Source organism: Acomys minous (assembly GCF_964271855.1).
Source record: "Acomys minous genome assembly, chromosome: 16".
Classification (NCBI taxonomy): Eukaryota; Metazoa; Chordata; class Mammalia; order Rodentia; family Muridae; genus Acomys; species Acomys minous.
Genome location: NC_140498.1, coordinates 57,937,509 through 57,956,483, shown reverse-complemented (window position 1 = coordinate 57,956,483; position 18,975 = coordinate 57,937,509). Strand labels below are relative to the sequence as shown.

Below are 18,975 nucleotides of genomic sequence, written 5' to 3'. Positions count from 1 at the left end.
AATGCGTGTGCTCTCCCAGGCTCTGCACATCTCCGTCTGGGCACTGATGACGAGGGTGAATACATTTTCCTTCCACGCCAAGGTAGTTAAGTCCCTATCCCTTCTTTTTAACCCAGCGCCATTTCCAAATCAATCTCTATGGAGAAAGACTACCTGGACGTTTAAATCCATCAAAAAGGACTAAATGAGCATTTCAGATACGTCTATCAAGAGGAATGCCCCTTCTCCTCATCATTGTCAGTCGCCTGTCGGATGAATGTCCCCATAAGTGTTTATTAATCATCCTCCTGCTTACTGATGGGCCCGGACACTTTACTCCTCTGTGTCTGCGATGCACAGAGGATGTGGTGGGGGCCCCTTCGATTTGTCCCTCCACGCAGTTACTTACTTTGTTAAAGTTAATTTCCGCTCATTTCTGGCTTTGATGGTAAGATTCCTTTATCAGTTCAATTCATGTGTGTTGTCTGCAATCAAGGCAATATTGTCTGCTAATGCGAGGTACATTCGATGCTCTCTCTCCATCGGATGCTAACGCCTTTCTTCTGCTGGTCCTGTGCCGGAGAATTTGGGAAGATGCTCTCTCCCTGGTCCTCAGAGATGAGCTGCCAGTTACTGAACAGCCAACCATTCCTCTCTTCCTAGAATTCCTGGGCTGGAGAAATGAAGGGTTTTGTTTATCCCAGGAAGAACCTAGGTTGAAAAACAAGTTGATTAGTAAAAAAGAGGGGACCGGGAATACGCAGCAGTGGCAGCTTGGTGTTCTGGCCACATCTTTGGGGTCAAGTCTCAGGCTGAAACTCGACATTCCCTGTGCTAGGCACTACAGGAAGTGTTCCAACTAAGCCTTCTGCTCCCCAAATTTCATCACATTCCCACGCAGACTTACACGCCCCTTGTCACTCTGTCTCTCCGGCTTCTCTCTCTTTCCCAACCTCCTGCCCTCTGTGGCTTTGAGCTCCAGGCTTTCAGAGAGCAGGAAGCTGAGAGAGAAGATCCTACCGGAGCGTTTCCAGAGGGCAGCTGTTGGGCTATCTTGCTCTCTCGAATGCTCCCACCTGGCCGATCCTGGAGCTGCTGGCTTCTGCTGCAGACGAGGAAGGGGAGAAGCCGGGCCACCTCCAGCTTGCTGGTGGGAATTCCCTGGTGGGCCACAAACAAACCTGACTGGTGACTCAGATCACGTCCACCTTGAAGGGGCAAACTGGTTGTTCTAAAGGCAAGAGCTACCTATGGTAAGGCGGCCATCTTTCATTACAAACCACCTCAAGTGGGATTGTTCCTGTCTGTTCCAGACCCGCCTCACTCCTTTTTAAATCTACAAGCGTATCTCCCTTTCTCCCTTACTAGGATGGTCTATTCTGTTGACGAACAACCTCGTAACAGAAACAACCTTTGCTTCAGGTAGTGCTGATGTGAAAGGGACGGCTGAGGCCAGTTCCTCAGATGGAGGTGTCACACACACGCAGAAGAACTTCACCAATGGCCTGACATCCCTCCACACAAGGAACAAAATCAGACACAGCTCCGTGGGCTTAAGAGCCCATTCTGCCCTGACTGGTGAGCTCTGGCTTTCACAAATGCATAAATAGTGGTTCCTTAAACAAGGCCGAAGAGGCTGCAGACCTATCCCAGGGCAAAGCCATGAACTCTGTGCAAGGGGAGAGTGTAAGAGAGACTTCACGTGCACATGCGCGTGCACGCTCACGTGTGTAAGTGATTGTGCACATGGTTCCTGGCCTCTATATGGAGGTCAGAGGGCAACCTCAGTGTCGGCCCTCATTTCCCAAGCTTGTTTGAGGCCGTGACTCTCGTTCGCCCTGCTCACACCAGACCAGTCGGCCTTGGGTTTCTGTGCGTGTCTGTGCCACGTGTGCACACAGGCCCTCAGAGGCCAGGCAGGGGATACAAACACCTGGGGCTGGAGTTGCAGGGATTGTGAGCCACCTGCTGTGCGTGCTGAGAACTGGACTTGGGCCCTCTGGAAGAGCAGTGAGAACCCTTAACCACTGAGTCGTCTCGCCAGTGCCGGAAGTCACCTCTCTAACAATTATACTCTTGCAATTATGACATTGTCCATTCATGAAAGCAGACCCCTCATGACCTAGTCACCTCTTCAAGGTCTCAGCTCTAGGGCACTGTGGAATGCTTCTAACACACGGAATCTGGGGACACATAGAAACCAAAGTAATGGGTAAAAACTCGAAATAAGGGAAGAGAAAGGGGAGTGTTTTCTTTCTTTCTTTCTTTCTTTCTTTCTTTCTTTTCTTCTTTCTTTTTGGTTTTTCAATACAGGGTTTCTCTGTGTTAGCCTTGGCTGTCCTGGACTCACTTTGTAGACCAGGCTGGCCTTGAACTCACGGCCTAGAACTCACAGCGATCTGCCTGCCTCTGCCTCCGAGGGCTGGGATTAAAGACATGTGCCAACACTACCTGTCTTCTTTCTTTTTCTTAAATTAACTACTTTCCTGAAAAATAACGTGTACGTGTGTGTACATGCACGTGTGTGTATGTGCATGCACGCACATGAATGTAGATGCGCACAGACATCAGATTCCACCCAGAGCTGAAACTACAGGTGGTTGTGGGTCATCCAGTGTGGGTGTTAGGAACTGAACTTGCGCTCTCTACAGGGACAGTGCACGCTCCTAAGGGCTGCATTGCCTCTCTAGTGCCCTTCCTGAATCTTACGGTGCTGTCCAGGCTGCCCTGTGAATTGCAGGAGTCCTCCTCCAACCTCCGCCTTCGCAGAGCACACACTCGCATTCTCATACCCAGCTAGAGGATGTGGAGGGCGAGTTGGCTCTGACACTCAGCCCCAGAGCCTGAGGCTCGACTGGCAGGCTCTCTGCCACGAGGGCCACTTTTATACTGGGACCAAGTGCTGTTTTCTCACGTGGGGGGGGGGGAGGCCAGCCTGGTCTACAGAGAGAGAGCTCTAGGACAGCTAAGGCTACACAGAGAAACCCTGTCTTGAAACACCTCACCACGAGAGAGAGAGAGAGAGAGAGAGAGAGAGAGAGACAGACAGACAGACAGACAGACAGACAGACAGACTGACAGAGAGACAGAGAGACAGAGAGACAGAGAGACAGAGAGAAAATTGCCTCTGGCTTGAGGTGTCTAGAGTTAAGACACTCATAGACATAAGGCACAATGGTAGGGCTGGCTCAGAGAGACCCTGTTTGCATCACATGTGGACATGTGGGTTCAGTCTAGAGGCACAGGGTGGGAGAATAAAGTGTAAAGCCCGACGGTAATTACATTATCAAGAGTCCAGATGGGGAGAAGTGGAGGTTGCTTAACGCAACAGACTGAAGGTTGCAAGTCTACCCACACTGGAGACCCATTACCCAGCAACGTGGATCCCTGTAACACTTAACACCACTGACGTGGTTAAAGAATTGGATACTAAGAATGGGAGGATACAAGGAATGGGATAACCATTGAGATGTAACAAGAATAAATTAATAAAAAATAAAAAATAAAAAAGAATTGGGTTCTGTGTGTTTCTCACCACAGTTCTTTTGTTTTGAGACAGGGTTTCGCTGTGTAGCCCCAGCTGTCTAGGAGCCTGATAGGTAGACCAGGCTGGCCTCGAGCTCACAGAAATCCACCTGCCTCTGCCTCCTGAGTGCTGGGATTAAAGGTGTGTGCCACTAAGCCTAGCCTTTTCTTAACATGTTAAAAAAAAAACTAGACAGAACTGTTCTTTTTTTTTTTAATGGCTCTTATTTTCTTGTGCACCACTCTCCTATTTCTTCCAATTATTTAGAATTCCAGAGCAATAAAAGAGCAAATAAAAGATTATGACCCTAGCTGGCAGTGGTGGCACACACCTTTAATCCCAGCACTTGAGGGGCAGAGGCAGGCGGATCTCGGTGAGTTCGAGGCCAGCCTGGTCTACAAAATGAGTCCAGGACAGCCAAGGCTGCACAGAGAAACCCTGTCTCAAAAAACCAAAAACCAAACAAAAATAACACCACCACCACAAGATGTGACCTTAAGGCAAATTCTCCTCACCTTCCTTGAGTCAATCCTGACAGGGGACCCCTTAGAAGCAGGCCTATAATAATTCTCTCAGTAGCTGGGGTGTGGCTTAGTAATAGAGTGTCTATGCAGTACTGGGGAGGACCTGGATCAGCAAAAACTGGCACTGCTATTAACAACACCCCCCCTACCCCAAACTGAAGCTGCTGCCAGGGGAGTTCCAAGTCCTCCCAGCAGTCTGTGAGTAAAAGTTCTCCGGGCTGGAGGTCTCCACTCCAGCCAAATGTCTCCATCGCCTGGAGCTGTGAGACAAACATCGGGGGTCAGCACCCCACTAGAGGAGACAGCTCCTCACTTTTCATTCAGAAAACCCAGACAGCTACCCACAGACTCTGTGGTCACAGACAGGTCTCCCTCCAAGCCCAGATCATGGAAGAAATCACAGAAGCAGAAAAATGGTAGCTAAGAGTTCACATCCAGAGAGAGAGAGAGAGAGAGAGAGAGAGAGAGAGAGAGAGAGAGAGAGAGAGAGAGAAATAGAGAGAGACAGAGACACACAGAGAGACAGAGACAGAGAGACAGAAAGAGACAGAGACAGAGACAGAGAGATAGAATGCTAACTGGGAATGGTGGCATGGGCTTTTGAAACCCTTTTTGAAGCCCTTAATTGGCCCTGGCCTTTAATTCCTCTTTAGTCTCTCTGAGTAGTTTCTCTTTCTTGCCCTGCTCTCCTCACCCACTGGCTCAGCCTTCTCCTTCCTTTGTCTCCCTGTCCACTCATTAATTTGCAAACTAAATTGTTGGTCTCTTTCTATCTCCATCTGATTACATTTCTCAGACTCACATCTGACTTGGTTAGTCCCCTGACTTAAAAACCTCGGGACTGGGATATGACTTTCTCACATACTCTGGTGCCTCAACTTTGACCATGTCCCCTGGAGGGGGAGACCTGGTGGCACTCAGAGGAAGGACAGCAGGTTACCAAGAAGAGACTTGATACCCTATGAACATATACAGGGGGAGGTAATCCCCCTCAGGAACAGTCATAGGGGAGGGGAATAAGGGGGAAATGGGAGGGAGGGAAGAATGGGAGGATACAAGGGATGGGATAACCATTGAGATGTAACAAGAATAAATTAATAAAGAAAAAAAAAACCTCGGGACTGTGGCCTTGCAGTGAGGGCAGGGCTCGGTGCTTAAGAACAGGGTTGCTCTTCCAGAGGACCCCAGTTCTATTCGCAGCACCCACATGGTGGCTCACAACCACCTGTAACCCCAGTTCTGAGCCTCCCTCTTTTGACCCCTGAGAGCACCATCATGCATGTGGTACACAGACATACATGTAGGCAAAACATACATCTGAAACAAAAACTTAGCCAGGAGTGGTGGCGCATGCCTTTAAACCCAAGGCAGAGGCAGGAGGGTCTCTGAAATTTCAAGGCCAGCCTGGTCTACAGAACTAGTTCCAGGTCAACCAGGGCTACACAGAAAAACCCTGTCTCCAAAAACCAAGAAGAAAGGAGGGAGGAGGGGGGAGGAAAAAATATCCTGGGAGTCAGGCATGGTGGTGCATGCCTTTAATCCCAACACTCAGGAGTCAGAAGCAGGTGGATCTTTTTAAGAGTTTGAGCAAATAAATCTTGGACCGTGTGCCGAAAACCAAGAGTGTTGGTATGGCTCTCTACAAATTGGCCTCCACTTCCTGTACACACCCATGTGTGGTCATCACAGTTCACACCCTCCTGAGGCATCTTCCGCCCCTGGTTCCAGGCAGCATTCACTGGCACCCCAGGCTTTCTCTGCTTTTGCTCAATGGACCAACTTACAGGCCCCTGGGCCAGTTGGCTAGACCCCTGCTCAGAAAGCAATTTCTTTCTTTCTTTCTTTCTTTCTTTCTTTCTTTCTTTCTTTTGTGTGTGTGTTTTTTGTCTTTCTTTCTTTCTTTCTTTCTTTCTTTCTTTCTTTCTTTCTTTCTTTCTTTGTTTTTTCGAGACAAGGTCTCTCTGTGTAGCCTTGGCTGTCCTGGACTAGCTTTGTAGATAAGGATGGCCTCGAACTCACAGCGATCCACCTACCTCTGCCTCCCTCTGCCTCCCGAGTGTTGGGATTAAAGACTTGTGCCACCACACCCAGCTGCAAATTCTTTCTTTACAGCAGGAATTCTCCCACACCTCAAACAGAAAAGGCAGAACTGTACAGGTATTTCCTAGGTGTGCACTGTATGTGTCTCCTCCCTGTCCAGCTCAGCCTCTTCTCTTCTATAAACAGGAAAGATCGGAGACCTGAGGTCTTTCCACGTGAGGAACAGTCTTGAATGGAAGCCATTTTATCTCCATGAGAGCCTGCCTCCGCAGCTGGGGCTGGGTGGGTGGGCCACTGTTTGGTGTATTGGTCTGATATTCAGCGAACAGACACTTTGAGCTCTTATGAAGATCCAGGTCCTGAGGATGAGGGCGGACCGGGAGATCCGGAGACCCTTGACCTCCAGGGTCTCACCGTGTCTACCACAGGCTCCTCAGGGTCCAGGTGGAACTAGGCGAGCACACCAGAAAATCCTGAGGAGCCCTGCTTCCAGAGTGAGCTCTTTCTCGTCGAGCTATTCATCCAACAAATGTACATTAAGACCTACCATGAGCTAGAAACATTTTTTGTAATAGATTGAGCAAACCCTCAATCCCCTCAGAGTACGCATTTCAAGATGGCGAGGGAGACAGAAAAGCGAATGAGCAAACGGCTCAACGAACTAAGGCTTCCAAAGGCCAGGAGCTCGGCAGCCCGGGAGGACAGGGAGAAGGATGGCGTTTTAAATAAGGCAGCGGGGCGTCTCTAAGGAGGCAAGTGACCTTTGGGGGGAGGGAGGTGTGGAGATAGAAAAAGTCCACATTTGTGCAATTTTCCCGCTCCCCCTGCAAATAGCTCGCAAGGGAGGCCGCGGTGTGCACCGGGGGAGAAAAAGCCTGGATGGCAGAAACGTCTCCAGTTTGAGCTACACTTCATGGACACTTGAAAACCAGCTTGGGGGCGGGGAAGCGGGCGCTGGGGCCGAGGGGCTCTCGGGGGGCCCTGTCGCGGGCTGTCAGGCTAATCCGGCTGTCTGCTCCCACCCTGCCCCTCCCTAGGGGGCGTTTGTTCAGCGGAGAACAGTTCAGCTGAAGAGAGTTCTGCCTGCAGATTTGAGCAGAAAAGCCTTTCCCTGCCGCGGGAGAGAAGTCGAGAGAGACTGGGAAACGCAGGCTACTCCAGAGGCAGAGGGCAAGGGCGACGGGGCCACCGTGCGCTCCGGGCACGGGCCTAGCAGCCCCTGCTGCTCAGCAGCACAGAACTTTCTACCTGGTGATCGCCGGGCCACAGCGGTGACCTGGGAACATGGAGCAGGGAGCCCACCACGGAGTTTGGAGATAGCGGGTCGCGAGCGCCTTCTCTCCCCGGCCGGGTGAAAACACCCCCGGGACAGGACAGTCCCTGCGCTGGGGCTCCCAGTTGCACACACAACCAAGCGTTTCAACGTTTCGGCACAAACCCCAATCCACTGTGGGGCCGCACATTAAAAAGTGTTATTCGCTTTGAAGGTTTTGTCTAATGGTTCTAAACTGAAAGAAAATGTTTTCCTATTACTTAATTCAATCATAGCGAAGAGACTTGGTAAAAAGCCCACGGATTTTGTCCCAAAGTGTGACAGAGTTCTCTTTGTGTTTGCTTATCCTCCGCTGTCACACACATAATTCGCCTCTCTTTATCTGGCATTCAAAACTTTCTTCAATGACATTCAATACGGTCCAGGGCCTGGAGGGAGACGGGGAAACTGGTTATTCCCCCACCCCACCCCTCCACACTCTTTCCCAGTAGCTTTGGCCTTGCTTGTATTCAAGGGCTTTTAACCCTTTCCTCGCCTGGGGCGCTGGGCGGCTCCCAGGAGGGCCCCTGCATTGGCACCTCGGTTGGCTTGCCAACTCTGGGGCGCAGCGGGCCTCCCCTTCTACCCTCGGGCCGCGTCCATACCCTCTCCTCCCTAGCCCGCCTCAGCCCAGCGGGGAGTCCCTCGCCAGTCGCAGCTTTCCTCTACCCAGCCCAGCCCAAATTTCCCAGAGAGCAATTAGAACGGAAATTAGGCTGCATTGATGCGTACCCGGCTGGTTTGCGGGAGCTTTGGGGCCAAGACCATGGCTTGGGGGCACCCATGCCAAGCACCAGGGGACCAGTGAGCCCTCACTCCTGCTACGTGGAGAGATGGCACGCCCTCCACGCAGGTTAGTTTCCCGGACTGCGACTCTCCCATTGTAGAAGCAGTTGCTCCCACACACACTCTCTCTCTCCCATAACAAATCATCCTTGATTTTTTTTTTTTAACCAGTTGTTTGTGGCTGCTCCTACCACGGGGATATCATGAACAGTACAAGCCCATGCAAACGACTCGGGTTTGGGCAGCCTTGCACTGACTTCCTCCCCCCCCCCCCCGCAAAGCTCCGACATCCTGGTCTCAGGATTCTGTTCCCGGCTGCGAACAGGTGACTGTAGCGATTTGTAAAATCGAAAAGTAGTAAATTCGAAATGTTTATGCTAATTTCCCATTGTATGGAAAACGCACAGGGACAGAAACAGCTCTGAATCCCGGGATGATTTTTTTTTTAACTGATACTGCGAACACAGAGAGGGGCATTTGAAGTTGTTTAACTATTGTGTGGCCAGGAAAACAAAGTGACGCAACGGGGAGAAAGAAGCAAAGGGCAAGCGAAACTGAGAAAGACAGAAGACTGCCGTTCCTTTCTCTTCAGCGGTGTGAAGGCAACGGTTTGGAGTGCACCCGCGAGTATAGTGGAGCGTGTGCGAGTGGACAGTGCGCGCGCAACGTCTGTGCGAGCCCAGACCATCCACGCTCGCCACGTTTGGTAGGGTGGGAGAGCTTCCTCTATGCACGAACGCGGCTTTCACTCCCCGCGCTCTGTATCTATCAACGTTGTTGTTGTTGTTGTTGTTGTTGTTGTTGTTGTTTCTTTACATACACGGCCCCGTTGAAGGAAGAGGTTGGCTGGCAAGGGTCCACCGAACAAACACTGGGGCTCCTAGGCAACACCAAAGTTGAGACCATTTGAAAAATTCCGAGAAAACAAAAGGACCGGGATGAGGTTAGTCTTAAATGAGGGATAGGGAGCCCTTCTCCCATCCTCAGGAACCCTGGTTTTCTGTCTCCAATACTGGGAAGAGAAGGGACTCCACAGGTGGGAATGGTGGCGGTCTGCTAGGACGCTCGCGGGATGCAGAGCTGAGCTGGGAGAACTAAGCGAAAGCAGTGTACTGGGTGGGAATAAGAGGCGGGGGTGGGACGGACGGTCAAGGAAGAGGTAACAGAAAGAAGGGACCAAGAGCAAATGAGCACAGGCGATGGGTGAGCGCCCACGGGGATCCGTGGAAGCGAGGCAGCCCGGGTGCGAAATCAATAAGATAAACGGGCCTATCGCCAGCGCGAAGCCAAAGGCGAGTAAGAAATAAAGAGAAAGAAAAGAATATTAAATCGCGGGAGAATGAGAAAATAAACCCGAAAGGGGGAGAGGAGGGGGGGCGAGTGCGCCTGTTACGGCGTGGGTGGGGTTGACAAGAATGGAGTACATTATGCAGTTCATTTAGTTAACAAGTGAAATAATGAGGAAGCGTGCAGAGTGAATGCCAAGAGAAAGGGCACAAAAACCCTATTGAGAGGCCCCGGCCGCTCCTGGCGTAGCCCATCACATGGCAATAGTCCTATTTAAGCGGCGGCGCCGACGTCTTTCAGCACCACTAGCGCTGGCCAGCACCTCGCGCGCTCCGGGCGGCTCTCGCAGCAGCAGCCGAGGTGACTTCAGCCCCGGCTTAGGCCGCGCGTGGAGCCTCCCGGTCCCGGGCAGCTGCGGGCGACCGCAGCCGGAGGAAGCCAGCCCAGGATCCGCAGTTCCCTCGGGCGCCAGGGGCGGGCTGGCGGCGGGTGGACCGCGCGCCGGCGCCATGCCGCGCTCCTTCCTGGTGGACTCCCTTGTGCTCCGGGAAGCCGGCGACAAGAAAGCTCCAGAGGGCAGCCCGCCACCTCTCTTCCCCTACGCGGTCCCCCCGCCGCACGCGCTGCACGGCCTCTCGCCGGGCGCCTGCCACGCGCGCAAGGCCGGCTTGCTGTGCGTGTGTCCCCTTTGCGTCACCGCTTCGCAGCTGCATGGACCGCCCGGGCCGCCGGCGCTGCCGCTACTCAAGGCATCCTTCCCTCCCTTCGGATCGCAGTATTGCCACGCACCCCTGGGCCGCCAGCACTCCGTGTCTCCAGGAGTCGCCCACGGCCCGGCCGCGGCCGCAGCAGCAGCCGCGCTCTACCAGACCTCCTATCCGCTACCGGATCCCAGGCAGTTTCACTGCATCTCCGTGGGTAAGCGGGCTTCCCGCGCGAGCTGGCGTGGGGAAACCGGTGGTCGCAGAGGGCAAGCTAGGGATGGGGAAAGGGCGAATTATAAGGGCGGTTAGGATCCTTAGAGGGGCGCTCAGAGTAGTGGATACAGAAACCCGGGTATGGATTGAAGGTCTGGGGCGTTGGGGGCGGGGCGGGGGGAGGTCAGCTTCAGAGAATTCCTTAAAGGGATGTTAGGGACTACCGATTCCGGGAGGATTAGAGACTCAGAAGCTTGGCAAAGAGGTGCCTGCCTGTGGACCATGGTGAGTGGAAGGGGTGTGTGTGTGTGTGTGTGTGTGTGTGTGTGTGTGTGTGTGTGTGTGTGTGTGTGTGTGTGTGTGTGTGTGAAAGTCCATGGTTTAAGCTAGCTTCAACTCAGCGGGAAGTCAGGCCCTATGCTTGGAGATTTGGTAATCTCTCTCTCTCTGTCTGTCTGTCTGTCTCTCTCTCTCTCTCTCTCTCTCTCTCTCTCTCTCTCTCTCTCTCTCTCTCTCTGTCTCTTTCTCTGTCTGTCTCTATCTCTATCTCTATCTCTGTGCCCCCGCGATGTCCTCCAGACAGCGGCTCGAACCAGCTGCCCAGCAGCAAGAGGATGAGGACGGCATTCACCAGCACGCAGCTCCTAGAGCTGGAACGCGAGTTCGCCTCCAACATGTACCTGTCCCGCCTCCGGCGCATCGAGATCGCGACCTATCTGAATCTGTCCGAGAAGCAGGTGAAGATCTGGTTTCAGAACCGCCGAGTGAAGCACAAGAAAGAAGGCAAAGGTAGCAGCCCCCGAGGCGGCGGAGCTGGGCCGGGTGCCGGCGGGGGCGCACCGCAAGGCTGCAAGTGCTCTTCACTCTCTTCTGCCAAGTGCTCAGAGGATGACGACGAGTTGCCCATGTCTCCATCCACCTCCGGGAAGGAGGACAGAGATCTCACCGTCACTCCGTAGGTGCGCCTTTTGGAGGACCGCTTCCCTGCTCCACACACCCTCACTCCCACCTCCCGCGAGCCCTTCCCGCACCTCGAAGACTGGTTGCCAGGCACCTGCTGCCAATCCATGGACTTGGTAGGGCTTTGCGGTGGCACTCGGCTCTAGGCAGAGCTGAGCCCTTAGCATGAGGTTTGAAGACAGTGCTCCTGTCCCTTAGGCTCCAGGGTGTCTAGGAGGACTTCGAGAGACGGACACAAGCACTCTGGGTCCCCTTCCCAGGACACAGCTTCTTCCCCAGAGGCACGCAAGCGCAGGCTCAGCGCCTTGCTGGCCACCGGCACCTCCTTGTCTGCCCGCTCTAGCTAGTTCAAGCTTCCTGGTTCCCACTACCTTCTCCTTCACGGTCAACCTGGGCCTTTCAAACCACCACTCCCCACCCCCACCCCCGTGGCTGTTTGCTTTTTTTTTTTTTTTTATCAACTTCTCTTTCTCTTGTCCTCATCTCTTTCCCCACAGTGGTTGTTTATGCAACACGTTTATGAACTTAACTTTTCCCTTTTCCTTTCCCCTCCCCTCCCCTCCTCAGGAAGCCTCTTCCTTCAGTCCGTGTGTCCTTTTGCCAGGGACGGGTCTTGCTGTTTGAAATCCCCCTAACAGAGAAGTGTCTCAAATGGTATTGTATTGGGGGAAAATGACTCAGTTTGCTTCCGACGTGCGCTATGTTCCCTCAAGTGAAGCGGCCGTAAGCGACCTCTCCCCCATCCTCCAGTGGACCCCTCTGGGGACTGACTGTAATTGTACGGTCTCTGTAATGCCAGAAGATATTTATTTATTTATTTATGTACAAAATTTTAAATAAACTTTTTTTTTCTTAGAAATCCCCCTGCCTCCGGGTTCCCAGGCTTAGGCTGTAGGCTAGGCAGGCACTCTGTGCTTGTACTCTGTGCTTGTACTCTGTGCTGCGGCATTGCAGAGGTCCAAGCGCAGCTTCTCGCCTTAGAGCTAGCCCTCTCTCTTCTCCCCATACCCACAGGTTTCTTGGAGCTCCAGGGTTCTGCTCCAGCTCCGTGTCTTGCTCTGTGTTCCTGCGTGAGGCCCCGCATGCTGCTACCTCGGGTCTCCAGAAAAGAGCAGAAACCAGATACCCCCCCCCCATAGGCTTTGCGTTGCTCTAGCCTTCTTTTAAAAAGGCAAAAGTTCCTCCATCCCACCCACCCCACCCCGTATTGCGTGTTGCGCACTACTCCAGGTGAGAATTCCGACAATCCGAAGCCGCTGGCGCTGTAGGGAGCCAGCTCCTGCGGTTCCGGGACCTTAGAAACCCCACAGTCGCTGTGCCTTGGACTGCGCTCTCTACCTTCATTGGGGGGTCTGTGTGGGCTTTTCATGCATCTGTGTGAGATGAGGTGCGTGAAGTTTGGCCAAGACAGTGAGCTCACAGACAGGTATTTCCCACAGTTCGAGGATTTAAAAATGGGTAAGCAGTGAGGTCCAGGGGCTCCCTGTCTTCCGATTTCTTAATGGATACCCCAGAAACGCTTCTTTTCGTTTCAGAAGCCTTTCGCTAACAAACCCAGAGGAACCCCCGAACGAACGAACGAACGCTGTATCTAGGCAAAAAAACTCTCAGGGGGAAAAGACCTGTAGCTGGGATTGCTCAACAGGCTCAATGCAGGGTCTCTCTCTCCCAAACAGCATGGGCCCCTTGGGGTAGGCGCTTTTGATATTCTCCTTTTTGTGTGCAGGAGAGCAAGCCAGGGGGGACGCCCACGACACACACACACACACACACACACACACACACCTCTCCCCATTCCCCTTGATCAAAACTTCAGTCTCACTCAGGCTAGTTCTCAGTCCTCCCTGGACGGGGCACAGTGCCAAACTAAAGACAGCCAAGGCTTCTATCTTCTTTTATCTTTTATCGGCATTCGGTCGATGGAATAGCAAGTGACTGGTAGTGCCTTCCCGGCTGACATGACCTCCTAGGATTTGTCGAGAGTGTTAGTGAGTCCTTCAGCATCATGAAATCCACAGGTTTGTCCTTGGCCAGGATCCAGGGGCAGTCTGCAGCAGTGGCCCGAGTGTGCAGAGATCTGCAGTGGATTCGAAGGGCTTGCTTAAAACCAGGTCTTCACGTGTGGCTTCAGTGCAAAACCCACCAGGCTCCGTGGGAGGCCCTCCGCAAGAAATCTTGCTTTAAACCCGCCTGGTTGCCAAACTGGGGTGGGAGGCAAGGCTAAGAGAGAAGTGAAGAGACTTAATTTTCTTCCTCCTCGCCCCACGGTTCACCTCCACCTGGCATCATCCCTGAGCCTTGTTCGTTGCCTTATCAGCGGCCTGCAGAACTGGTGATGATTTGGTTCAGTTCTCTCAGGAGCCAAGTTTTTCCTCTGGGGAATCTCTTTCCCTGGCCTTAATTTCCTACCAGTCTTGGGGCCCAGAACACTAGGCTTTTGGCTTTCTGGTGGGCAGCCCCAGAGCACTGTGGGGGACAAAAATGTGCAGCCCTCCCTACTCCTGCCAGCTCCCCCAGACCGTGTTGAAGCGCTGTTGCAGCAAAGTGCCGAGGCGGCTGCAGTGGCGAGCTGCTGGGCGTGACAGCCTGCCACCCAGACCGCACTGTGACTGAGAGCTGCTACAGGATGCCCACTTATACAGGCCCTCGTCCGTACAACCTGCAGCTTGCACGCACAAATAGCCTGGGTTTTGTGAGGACTTAACCTCAAGGCTGAAGTCGGGTCTAAAGCTGGTCCTCCAAGTATGGTTTGGGGTTTAAAACTCCATCTGGGAGAGATATAACCCAGCCTTTAAAACCCGGAGTTTGAGCTGGAATTTGGAGTTTGTAAGGCAAATTGAAAAACTGCGCTCAAACTGAATTATCAGCGTGAAATTTCCTGTTGAGTTGGGGAATCCACACAGGGATCGATTGCCAAGTTTATTTTGGCGACAAAGCCCTTTTCCCAGTAGAGTTTACTGGCTAGGAGTTTGGAGGGCTAGAAATCCACAGTCTTGGCTTTGCAAACTAATTCCACCGTTGACTCAAACTGGGTGACTCTGCTTGGTTTCCGTGCTAACGAGCTATTGAAATAACTAACATTGAATAACTACTGAAAGATAGAGTTCACCTAGAACGCTAAGCACAATGCCCACCAAATTTCGATGAGAATTAATTGACATTGTTGTTGCTGCCAATAGTGTCACCGTCTGTGGCCGGAGTGTAGTGACTGCGGAGTTTTTAGGGAGTGCTGAAGTGGCCAGCCACACACAGCTTGGACCTCAATGAAGAGCAAGAAGGATGTGAGCATCTGAGCTGGGTGTGGTGACAATGCTTGCCTGTGGTCACAGCGCTGGGGAGGTGCAAGCAGGCAGTGACCAGGGAAAAGGGGCTGTGCCCCTCTGCTGTGAAGCTGAGGAGCACTTCAAACCGGCATCCTCCTCCTGGCTTCAGGCGGACCAGCTCCTCCACCTCGCCTTCTGACGTCTTAGTTCAAGTGATTCTCTACGGGCCTGCCCTGTTCAGGATGCCCTCTTCACCCTTGGTCTCCACCCTTAACTGCCAATAGTTTGGTCTGTCTGTCTGTCTGTCTGTCTGTCTGTCTGTCTGTCTCTATCCACCTCACTTGTGACAGTTAAGGATTGTTGCCAAGAGTCTCCCAGGGGTAGAATTGCTTCAGGCTCAAACCCTGAATTGTCCCCGCTGAAGTCCAAAATGGCTGGAGTTGCACAGCAGTTCTGAGCTCTCTTGTGCTCTCTCAGTTCCCAGTCTCAGGCGCATGAGGTGCTGGCCTTGGGCTGTGGTGTGGTGTGGTGTGGTGTGGTGTGGTGTGGTGTGGTGTGGTGTGGTGTGTGAGGAGAAAGGGGAGAGAAATGGCAGGAGCGCAGCACAACAAAGGCCTGCCTCTCTTCTTGCCCGGAGCTGCTCAGGGCTCAAAGTTGGGGACCTCTACAGTTTGCTGGCTCAGAAGCGTGCAGAGCCTTCCCAGACTGTCCTATGTATATGGCTTGGGGCTTGTAGATGAGTGGGCTTCCGGAAGGAAGGAAATAATGCGAGAATGTCTATGCTATCTCACAGGGGAATCTCAGCGGGGTGGTGGTGGTGGTGGTGGTTGTTTTGTTTGTTTGTTTGTTTGTTTGTTTGTTTGTTTAACTGAGGTGTGGCCAGGCGGTCATGGTGCACACCTTTAATCTCAGCACTGGGGAGGCAGAGGCAGGTGGATGGATGTGAGTTCGAGGCCAGCCTGGTCTACAAAGCAAGTCCAGGACAGCCAAGGCTACAAAGAGAGACCCTGTCTTGAAAAACTACTACTACTACTACTACTACTACTACTACTACTACTACTACTACTAATAATAATAATAATAATAATAATAATAATAATAATAATAACAACAACAACAACAATAAAAAGCACTTTACTTAGTGATCATCTTGTCACCCAGCGTGGCTCCATACCTGACACTCCTCTGTTCCTTTTGAAACATCAGGGAAGGACAAGGCTGGGAACTTTCTGTCTGAGAGCAGTTTTCCAGGCTTCTGTTGGTGACTGGGCATTCTCTGCCGACATGCCCAAACTGGGAAGCATCTAGCTTTTGTTTTTATTCCTTCTTTGAAAATTTCATGCATGTATATAATTCATTTAGATCCTATCAACCCGCATTTGCCTCCATCTCTTCTCGGTGCCTCCCCCCTTACTGTATTTTCCTTAAAAAGATTCCCAGTCATTTGATTTTACCAATAAGGACTCAGATGCCGGGTGTCCCACAGTGAGGGTGTCCCACAGTGAGGGTGTCCACAGTGAGAGAGTCCCACAGTGAGGGTGTTCACAGTGAGGGTGTCCCACAGTGAGGGTGTCCCACAGTGAGAGAGTCCCACAGTGAGGGTGTTCACAGTGAGGGTGTCCCACAGTGAGGGTGTCCCACAGTGAGGGTGTCCACAGTGAGAGAGTCCCACAGTGAGGGTGTTCACAGTGAGGGTGTCCCACAGTGAGGGTGTCCCACAGTGAGGGTGTCCCACAGTGAGGGTGTCCCACAGTGAGGGTGTCCCACAGTGAGGGTGTCCACAGTGAGGGTGTCCCATAAGACCCAAGTACATGCTTGTTTCCAGAATACATTTTTGTGTATTCTGCTAGCTCAGAGAGGCAGAGAAAGCACCCAGATGACCTTTCTACTCAACTTTTTTTTCCCTGCAGGAAAAAGTCCCTTCTCCTTTTCCCTACAGTCTTAAAAACCCTTCAAACCGAATGTCGCTCCTTTCCACTTCCTGTGTTTCTTTCTAGCCGTCCTCCACGGTTTTTTTTTTCCTGGTGTTCACTGGTTGCTTGCTCTGCCTCTTGACCTATGATTGGCTTTATTTAATCCTGTTTACAGAAGGCTCTTAGATCAAAGGTGTGTGCTAGGGCTGAGCCACTCCACAACTAGAAACAGATTTTTCCAGTACAATCTCAGGGTTCACGTTGTGATTAAATGTCCTACAACACCCTCTCAACTTCATGTCCTAAATTCACAGAGTATTGAGTCCAGCTGGTGTTGTCTTCACGTGTGTGTGTGTGTGTGTGTGTGTGTGTGTGTGTGTGTGTGTGTGTGTGTTTGGCATGCACTCAAGCTACAGTAGGAAAGGAAAATACGGCCTTTGGGAGTCCTGGCTGCTCTGCCTCATGGTCAGACTGGGCCTGAGTTTACAGGACCCTTAGGGAGAAGTTTCTTCTGCTGGTTGTGTTGGGCTTGGCTGTCCACTGAGGCCGATGGGTCGGTCAGTCCAGTGGTTATCTGGGTTGGCTCCCTGTTCATAGAGAGGTACTGGGGGAAGCATCTAGCTATTTCCTTTGCCTGCCCCCCCCCATGATGTGACTTTTTAGAACAGTTTCTTGTATATTGAATGGAACACCCACTCCTACCTTTACTGTATTCCAGGCATAGCCTCTAAACGCTGCACAGTGTACCCACAGTAGAGATGGGGTCTTTAAGGACGTCAGAGGGTAAGGCGTGCTCACATCCAGAACACCAGGAACCCTTAGAAGAAGACAAGATGAGGGCACAGACACACTCAGAAAAAGACACAAGGAGAGCTGGGCTATCCCATCACCGGGAAGACAGGAGGCTTAGAGGTTCAGGGTTTCGGGGAAGCCTGAGCTATATAGTAAAACCCTACCTCGGTGAAAATCAAAACCAGACGGAGAAGCTGACACCTGCAAACCAAAGAGAGTGCTTTAGAAGGAACCCACACCACATGGTCTCCTCCCTGACCTTGGATTCCAACCCCAAGAGCTGTGGGACATTAAATGTCCCTTGTTTAAGCTGCCTGGTCCTGTGGTCCTTTGTTACAGAGGCCCTGGGTGAGCCTCACACATTCTCTGGGAAGTTAGGCTGTGTGACAACATTAGTTTCGTCCTTCCTCTTCTGCGCAGCATCCATTTTCCTTCACCCCTCACAAGCAGATTGTCTTCTGTCAAATGCAAATTAAAATCTTGATGAGAGGTGGTATCCACACCTTTAATCTCAGCACTCAGGAGCTCAGCCTGGTTTATAACTCAAGACAGCCAGGGTTACACAGAGAAACCCTATCTCAAAAAACCAAAATAATAGCCAGGCAGTGGTGGCACTCACCTTTAATCCCAGCACTCAGGAGGCAGAGGCAGGCAGATCACTGTGAGTTCAAGGCCAGCCTGGTCTACAAAGCGAGTCCAGGACAATCAAGGCTACAAAGAGAAACCTTGTCTTGAAAAAACAAAAACAAAATAACACAAAAATGTATTCTGGAAACGAGCATGTACTTGGGTCTTGTGGGACACCCTGTGGACACCCTCACTGTGGGACACCCTCACTGTGGACACCCTCACTGTGGGACACCCTCACTGTGGATACCCTCACTGTGGGACACCCTCACTGTGGGACACCCTCACTGTGGACACCCTCACTGTGGGACACCCTCACTGTGGGACACCCTCACTGTGGACACCCTCACTGTGGACACCCTCACTGTGGGACACCCTCACTGTGGACACCCTCACTGTGGGACACCCTCACTGTGGGACACCCTCACTGTGGACACCCTCACTGTGGAACACCCTCACTGTGGACACCCTCACTGTGGACACCCTCACTGTGGGACACCCTCACTGTGGACACCCTCACTGTGGGACACCGTCACTGTGGACACCCTCACCGTGGGACACCCTCACTGCGGGACACCCTCACTGTGGACACCCTCACTGTGGACACTCTCACTGTGGACATCCTCACCGTGGGACACCCTCACCGTGAGACACCCTCACTGCGGGACACCCTCACTGTGGACATCCTCACTGTGGGACACCCTCACTGTGGACACCCTCACTGTGGACACTCTCACTGCGGGACACCCTCACTGTGGACAACCTCACTGTGGACACCCTCACTGTGGACACCCTCACTGCGGGACACCCTCACTGTGGACACCCTCACTGTGGACACCCTCACTGCGGGACACCCTCACTGCGGGACAACCTCACTGTGGATACCCTCACTGTGGACACCCTCACTGCGGGACACCCTCACTGCGGGACACCCTCACTGTGGACACCCTCACTGTGGACACCCTCACTGTGGACACTCTCACTGCGGGACACCCTCACTGTGGACACCCTCACTGTGGATACCCTCACTGTGGACACCCTCACTGTGG

General features: G+C 52.4%; 1 protein-coding gene across 1 annotated transcript; it reads left to right on the top strand.

The window, feature by feature from the left end:
* Positions 1–9,963: 9,963 nt before the first annotated feature.
* On the top strand, positions 9,964–11,424 carry GSX1 (GS homeobox 1; the record flags this gene model as incomplete). The annotated part of the gene is made up of 2 exons (XM_084761828.1): positions 9,964–10,372; positions 10,951–11,424. 2 exons carry the CDS (start codon positions 9,964–9,966, stop codon positions 11,328–11,330), a joined length of 789 nt encoding a protein of 262 aa, XP_084617954.1. The 3' UTR covers positions 11,331–11,424.
* Positions 11,425–18,975: the final 7,551 nt, after the last annotated feature.